General features: G+C 39.6%; 1 protein-coding gene across 2 annotated transcripts in view; it reads left to right on the forward strand.

The window, feature by feature from the left end:
* The window catches only part of PRL (prolactin), a 10,037-nt gene extending 8,070 nt beyond the window's left edge, over window positions 1-1,967 (forward strand). For both annotated transcript variants that reach the window (XM_004383994.2, XM_012557730.2), the window contains exon 5: window positions 1,696-1,967. In XM_004383994.2, the coding sequence (XP_004384051.1) occupies window positions 1,696-1,887 (192 nt within the window). In that variant the 3' untranslated portion in view covers window positions 1,888-1,967. The remainder of the gene's footprint in view (window positions 1-1,695) is intronic.
* The last annotated feature ends 6,775 nt before the right edge of the window (window positions 1,968-8,742 follow it).

The raw sequence follows: 8,742 nt of genomic DNA on the forward strand, positions 1-8,742 counted from the left end.
ATATAAAACAAAAACCAAACCCATTGTCGTCCAGTTGATTCCAACTCATAGCAACCCTATAGGACAGAGTTGAACTGTCCCATAGGGTTTGCAAGGAGCAGCTGGTAGATTCTAACTGCTGAACTTTTGGTTAGCAGCCGAACTCTTAACCACTGTGCCACCACGGCACCATATGTATTTGTATATATATTTACGGCCTTTGAATTCCACTAGGGAATCCCAGATTTAAAAAATATTCTTACTCTGTAAGAGAAAGTTCAGCAGATCAGGGTCTATAGAATCCAAGAATTATACATAATAGCTCTCCAAATTCATTTGCATCCCTAAAGTCACCAGGCTGGTTACTCAGTCTCTTAGATCTCTGGGACTCCCAGCCTGCAGACAGAATTCAGAGAGACACAAAGCTCCCTCTCTCATGTTGTTCAATATCTTTTATTTATCACAATCATGTCCCTAACCTTACCACGTAGCCTTTACCACCGAGTGGTTGCTGTTTGCACTACCCTTTCTCATTGGTGATTTTCCCAGCACCTTCCAACCCAGGGGCCTCAAAAGACAGTAGCTTTTTTCATACTCATTTGGGGGGTAGAATGTGAACACCCCCTGATCACTTAAGCAGATCTTCTTAGTTAGAATCATCACTAGATTATCTGCACCTTAAAATACCAAGTACATCTCTCATCATTTCTAAGTTCTTTGGTACATACACTATTTGGAGAGTAGAACTCACTTCAAAGCAAGAAGAGATAAATGTAATTATGGTGCCCTGTCAGAATAAAAGGAAGTACAAATACACATCAGGAACAAAAACCAGGAAACAGAATAATTCCTCAAGTGAGAGGATTAAGGCTAGCTCCTCCATCTTCCTTTGGTCACATTCAAGTCTATCTTCAAATAGCAACTTTCTGTTCTCTGTCTATCCACTCCCGAACAAACATACTTCATCTGTGATCATATAAACCAAAAAACCCAAAACCCGTTGCCGTCGAGTCAATTTCGACTCGTAGCAATCACATACATATCAGAAAACTTAACACATTCTTTCTGCTTCTGGTTTTTAGATTACTAATAGATTTCTGATACACTAGCCCAATAATCCATGCCTCTGTCTAGAGAGTTTTGCAATCCTATATCTTCCCCAAATATGTATTTTAAATATATTTTTAAATTGTGGTAAAATATATATAACATAAAATTTGTGATTTTAACAATTTTTAAGAGTACAATTCAGTGCAATTAATTGTATTCACAATGTTGTACAACTACCACCCCTATTTGTGTCCAAAACTTTTTTTTTATCAACCCAAACAGGAACTCTGGACCCATTAAGAATTAACTGCTTGTTCTTGGCCTCAGCTCACCCCAGCCCACGATAATGACTAATCTACTTTCTGTCTCCATGCATTTTCCTATTCCAGATATTTCATATAAGTGGAATCATACAAGATTTGCCCTTTTGTGTCTGCCTCATTTCACTTAGCATAATGTTTTCAACTTTCATCCATGTCATAGCAAGTATGAGGACTTTTCCTTTTTTGTGGCTGTATAATATTCCATTGTATGGATATACCACATCTTATTTATCCACTTATCTACAGATGAACATATTCTTCCCCAAATCTTAATTCAGCAATTACAAGGAACAAGGGTCTACAGATACTAATAATACTAAGTCACTATCTTTTCGACAATTAGGTTCATCCTGGAGTCAAAGAAAATGAGGTCTACTCTGTTTGGTCGGGACTTCCATCTCTGCAGATGGCCGATGAAGACACTCGCCTGTTTGCTTTTTATAACCTACTCCACTGCCTACGCAGGGATTCGCACAAGATTGACAACTATCTCAAACTCCTCAAATGCCGAATCATCTATGACAGCAACTGCTGAGCCCACATCCATTCCATCTGTTTCTGAGATGGTTCTTAACGATCCATCCCATAACAAGTTTCTCTTATTATACAGCTTTTTAGTGCATGCTTGAGTGTAATGGGTCTTCTCTTAAAAAATAAAAACTGACTCCTTGGAGACGCCAAATTCTAAAAAGCCAATTTGTCAAAGTTTCTTATCTTCAAATAATAGAAATTAAAAAGAGAACTCATCACTACCATTGAGAAGTTCCTAGCAAATTTTGTCCCAAACACCAGAAGCCAGCCTTGCAAATAAGGCAATTAACAGCTTACTTTAGAATCAGAGTAAATTATTGTGGGTCAAGTTATTAGAATCAAAGACTTAGCTAACTACTAATCGTGCTAGTCATGCTACAAAGAAGAGTAAATTCTCAGAATTCTTTTTTTTTATTGTTGTAGTTTAAATGAGGTTTACATTTCAAGTTAGTCTCCCATACAAAAATCTTTACATACATTGTTATGTGACCCTAATTGCTCTCCCCTTACTGTGACAGCGCACTCCTCCTTTCTACCTCTGATTCCCCATGTCCATTCAACCAGCTCCTAACGCTCTCTGCCTTCCCATCTCACCTCCAGACAGAAACTGCCCGTTTAGTCTCTTGTATCTACTTGAAATTCTCAGAATTCTTTAAGAAAGCCAGCCACATTATTATCCGCTAACTTTTACAGTGTTATGGCAGACAATATAAGTACTATGAAACTGTGATGCACCCAAATAACGTGAGGTTTATTGAACCATCTAAAATTGTTAGGATACAATCATGAAATGGTTTTATCTTTTTCTAATAACTGTCTTCAAACATGCTTTACTGAATTCTCATATCCTTAGCATCCTCTTGGATACATTCATTCCATAGTTTTCTAGTCACTTTGAGTCTAAGTCCAGTCCAGGCATCTCATATCCAATCAATTTAATGTTTTCCTCTCCCCTACTGTGGCTTCCTGAGTGGTACAAAAGGTTAAGTGCTCAACTACTAACCGAAAAGGTTGGTGGTTCCAACCCACCCAGAGTGCCTGGGAAGAACTGTCTGACTATCTGCTTCTGAAAGGTCACAGTCTTGAAAACCCTAAGGAGCAGTTCTGCTCCATACACTTGGGGTTGCCATGAGTCAGAATCAACTTGACAGCAACTGGTTTTTGTTGTGGCTCAAGGGACCTAACAGAAAAGCAGATTAGGGCACTTCCTATGTTGTTTCTTTGCCCTACCTCACTGGGTCTCCATTCCTCTGACATGTGCGGATGGGATAGAGGATTAGGAAAGATGGAAAAGTTCTGACACCTCTTACCTATGTGGTACTACTGTAGCTGCTTCATTACCGACAGGGACTAACCTTGAATTCCCTGAGTGGTGGGTGTCTCTCTTGTAGGGCACACTTACGATTTTCCAGACATCCACAAGAGGGGACTGCATGGTTTCTTTAGACTATATGGTTTCTTTCCTGGGGGGATACGCTCTGGCTTGATTCTTTCATGCACCCCACAGTTCTGAAATCTGCAGTGTTCTCTACAGCCTATGATGCTGTTCCCCTTACCCAGCACATACCTTACTGGAGAAAACTGGCTGAAGCTCAGCTATCTGCCAACTGACCCACAGGACACCCATGCATCCTAACTACTCCAAACAGTAGCAATCATGCAGGATCACGGCTGACCCCTCTCCTGGTGTCTCTCATCAATTCTCTTCTCCTCTTGTTCACATAGACACAGAGTAGATCAGAAAGTTGGATTCAGATACAGACATTCACCAGAGGAATGAGGTGCCAATCTACAATTATCTCAAGCAACTACTATCTTGGAGGGTCTACCTTACAAACATTCCGTACTAGGTCAATGACTCACAACCCTCTCCTAAATTACCTAGACTTCTGGAGAGAGGTGACTGGATGAGAGTAGCTCAGTTGGTTCAATTGCCTTAAAAAAAAAAAAAAAAAAAAAAAAAACCTGGGATGGAGCCCAGTCTCTCAGGCAGAGGTATTTCCAGGCTATTTTTGCAGAAACTTTACAGCTTTAACAGAAATTCCTAGACAATAGACAATAGCAAACAGCCCATTCAACATTCTGATACAGATGAAATAAAAAGGGGGGGGGGGACTGGTGAAGAGAAAGACAGGAAAGAAGAAGAAGGAAAGGGAAAAGTGAGTAAAAGACTTGGATTATGAAGGATGAGATGCTATTAAAATACTGCATTTGGTGACAACCTAAACCTATTGCTTCAATTTTCGTACCCTAAGAGCAAATATCATCTCGTGTTCTTTTACGTCTCTTTTCTCTTCTCCCTTCCCTTCCTGAGTTTTTTGTTTGTATAGGCACATTCTATATTCTTACCAATTGAATTGTTATAGCCCAAGAGACAAGCGGAACTCGGCATCTCTTCAGATCAGAAATCAAGGCAATTTCCTACCTCTATGAAAGAAATCTTTTACATACCCATAGAAACACTGCCAGCAAAACCAACATCTGAGTACTCTCCTTGCCTCTAGCTATGATGACCTGTTGTTGTTGTGTGCCTTAGAGTCATTCTGACTCATAGCAACCCTATAGGACAGAGTGGAACTGTCCCACAGGGTTTCCAGGGCTGTTATCTTTGAGGAAGCAGATTGCCAGGTCTTTTGTCCTGTGGACAGGCTGGTGGGTTCAAATCACCAAACTTTTAGTAACTAGCCCAGTGCTTAACCACTGCGTCACCAAAAACCCATTGCTGTCCTGTTGATTCCGACTCATAGTGACCCTTTAGGACAGAATAGAACTGCTCCATAGGGTTTCCAAGAAGCGACTGGTGGATTCAAACTGCTGACCTTTTGGTTAGAAGCCTAATGCTTAACCACTGCACCACCAGAGTACCTAAATCTTCCAAAAACAATTCTGGTAGAATGCCTACCCCAAACCAATCTATCAACCCCTCCCCTTCCTCCCGCATGCATGCAAAATGTCAGCTCTCTCTCATTTCAGCCTTCTTTACTCAAAAGGCAAGAAAGCATGGGGAAAAAATCTGTATGTATTTAATTTATTGCTGAAAACATCTAATTGCATTGTGTTTCCCACTTATCTTTTTTACCCTCAATTTCTACAGAAAGGGTGGTATTTTTGGAGTTAAATTTGTCAAAAAATGGACAATTGTATGAAACAAAAGTTCACCACTAGCCCACATCTTATAAAGTTTATTTCCAAGCACAAATGTAAGACTTCTGCTAAACCACTGAGTGATGGCAATAAAAGACCTCTCCGTGCTTGACAGTGATGTATACTAATATAATTGAAAATATAATGCTGTGGTTTTCAGATAAGAATGAGTAGAGCCTTGGGTGTTCTTTAGAGTCATCAAGGGGTAGCTGGAAAGAGGATATTTTGGAAGACTATTATCACCCACTTCTAACACGAATGAGTCTAGTTATTTCCTCTTCTACATACAGCACTATCATGATGTAAGATCACTTTGAAGAAAGCTCTGCTATAGCAAGAATAAAGACAGTGGTAACAAAACAGAAACAAACAAACAAAAATTCCTTGAAATTCACTGGCCTCATGGAGTAGTAAATCAGGTGTCATGAAAACTACAGGGACTAAAAGAGAGATAAGAAAAATCTCTGTCTTACAGGATTCAGTGTGATGGATCACTTTTATATGATCTTTCTTGCCATGGTCATGTAACTCCCACCCAAGTGACTGGGTGGGACTATACAAACAAGGTAATTGTGGCCCACCAATGGGATTGTATAGCTTGTTAATAATGCAAATAAAGTTACTTCCCTAATAAACCCCATAACTGTGAGGATGGTCTGTGAGTTCTGTGTGGCCATTGCAACAAACTGTTGAACTCAGCAGAGAAGTAGAGTGTGCCATGGGAGGGATGGTTGGTGTTGGAATTGTAAGAAGATTGGAGAGTGGAGGCATGTCTGACCTTCACCCCATAGGAATAAGCCTTGGGCTGTTGATCTTGATTCTCCTTCCCCCTTGTGAAGTTAGAGGAGGTCAGATGCCTTTGCCACGCCATTTTTACACAGGAGTTTGCCCTTAAGGTGACGAGAAATAAAGGGTTACATCAATATGCAAACTGTTGTTGTTAGGTGCTGTCAAGTCAGTTCTGACTCATAGCGACCTTATGTATAACAGAACAAAACGCTGCCCAGTCCTGTGCCATCCTCACAATCATTGCTATATTTGAGCCCATTGTTGCAGCCACTGTGTCAGTCCATCTCATTGAGGGTTTTCCTCTTTTTTGCTGACTTTCTACTTTACTAAGCATGATTTCCTTCTCCAGGAATTGGTCCCTCCTGATAATGTGTCCAAAGTAAGCGAGACGAAGTCTCACCCTCGCTTCTAAGGAGCATTCTGGCTGTACTTTTTCCAGGACAGATTTATCCATTCTTCTGGCAGTTCATGGTATATTTAATATTCTTTGCCAACACCATAATTCAAATGCGCCAATTCTTTTTCAGTCTTCCTTTTTCATTGTCCAGCTTTTGCATGCATATGAGGTGATTGAAAATACCATGGCTTGGGTCAGGTATCTTTGCTTTTTAACACTTTAGAGAGGCCTTTTGCAACAGATTTGTCCAATGCAATATGCTGTTTGATTTCTTGACTGCTGCTTTCATGGCGTTCATCTATGCTATATGCAAAGTAGTAAAATATATTGTAGAGAAGTTCAGTGTAATAGGTGTTGCTAACCAAAGTGCTATGGTGAATCAAAGGACAGCTAAGAGACATCTGGATATGAGAACAAGGAAGTTTTTCTGGAGTGTACAGGATTGTGATGGCTTTATAATGGAGTTTTGAAGGCTAGATGGAATATTGATTGGCAAAAATGGAAAGACATCATATCTTCCAATCTGCTTAGAATCATTTGATGGTATGGGAATCTCCTATATCTTGACATTGTGAGCAAAAGTAAATGAGATGTTAATACATATAATATTATAAGGAATCAGTAAATAATCAAGTTTGACCAAAACATAAGAAATGTTCATTTTTAAAAATATATTTAATACCTCTCATTATTATGCTCCCATGATGTGCTACACACACTCCTGTAAGGTAATAATGAAAAAAACTGGGGACGGCTGTTCATGCATTGTAGAGGATCATTTATTCCATTTGTGGAGTGTGTACTTATTCCACCAGGCAACAGGAAATTTTAGTGCATAAGAGTGATATGTCTGGGGGCGGGGGGGGGCGTCACAGGAGTACAGGATTGATAAGAAAATAAGAAGGGGTCCAGAAACAAGTTGAAAGATTATTATGACACTCTAAAAGAAAACCAAAGAGGGCCCTGCCAACAGGAAAGCAGGAAAGCAAGTGAGGCACGTAGGAACATGATCAGGCCTTGACTATGTGAAGGGAATGAGGCAGATAGAAGAGTCAAAAGGAATTCACTAACTTGAGACTACATGAGCAAATAAATGATGGTGAAGTTAGGGAAGAGAGTTTTTGTTCAAATGCATCTGAAATTGGTTTTCCTCTATTTCATTGACTTTGTACCAGAAATCATAAAAAATTTTAAGTTACTTTAGCAAATCACAGAATTGAATATGTTCAAGAGCCTCTGCTAGATGATACCATACACCAGAGCAAAAGCATTTGTACTATCCAGTAATATTAAGTTGTACAACAGCTGTCTCTTTTAACACTTCAGTAGAACATCATTACAAAGCATAGTGGATTAATAAAAATGAACAACCCATTTATTTACAGAGCCTGTCCTAAACAAAACTTTGAAAGCAATGTTCCTCTTAAACTTTTGTCCACTTTCTCTGAGTTTATCATTCCTTTCTTTTGAATCCACCCTCATGAACTATCTCTTCATGGTTTTACTTTTAGCTGATGGTCAACTAACCAGTGCCTCTAACTGGTTCATTCTGGTTAGAACCCCTGCTGAGAATACGCATTTCTAACAAGTTCCCTGGGGATGCTAATGCTACCGGTTAGGGACCAATTCTGAGAACCACTAGTAGAGCAGTGTTCTCAAAATTTACTATACCTATATACCTATATTTTGGGTAAAAAAGTAAATCAACTATTACTATTTATAGTTTTGTTTTTTTAGGTTCATTCTAGTAAGCATACTGGGTCTAAAACCTATCCAAATGCAGTTTGTTTATGTTGAGAAAGAGAACAGGAAAGTGTCTGAATCTTATAACATTAACTATAAAACAGTTTAGCTACAATAGTTAATAACCAGTTGCTGTCGAGTTGAACTGACTCATGGTGACACCAGGTACGTCCACAGGGTTTTCTATGGCTGGTTTTTCAAAAGCAGATCTCTAGGCCTTTCTTCCAAGGTTCCTCTGGATGGACTGGAACTTTCCAACCTTTCAGTTAGTAGCTGAACACATTAATCATTTGCACCACCCAGGGACTCCTAAAATGTATATGTCTAGTCTAGTACTGGAGCCCTGGTGGCACAGTGGTTAAGAGCTCAGCTGCTAACCAAAAGTCGGCAATTCAAACCTCCCAGCCTCTCTGTGGGAGAAAGACCTGGCAATATGCTCTCATAAAGATAATAGCCTTGGAAACCCTATGAGGCAGCTCTACTCTGTCATATAGGGTTGCTGTGAGTTGGAATTGACTCAACAGCAATGGGTTTGGTTTTTTTTTGGTTTAGTCTAGTACTATGCTATTGGTCACCTAGGATATATTTAGTTAACATCCCCTTTACTCAAGCACTGTTGTAGGGGCTTGGTTTATATCTATGAGCAAAGCAGGCATAGACAACTGCCTTCACAGAACTTATATTCTAGCTGAGGGAAGACAGCCCACAGCAAGCATGAAAACAAGTCGTTATATAGTATGTTACCAGGTGATCCATGCTATCAAAAAAAGAAATAGAAAAGCAGGA

Source organism: Trichechus manatus, unplaced genomic scaffold, assembly GCF_000243295.1.
Source record: "Trichechus manatus latirostris isolate Lorelei unplaced genomic scaffold, TriManLat1.0 scaffold00115, whole genome shotgun sequence".
NCBI classification, from domain to species: domain Eukaryota; kingdom Metazoa; phylum Chordata; class Mammalia; order Sirenia; family Trichechidae; genus Trichechus; species Trichechus manatus.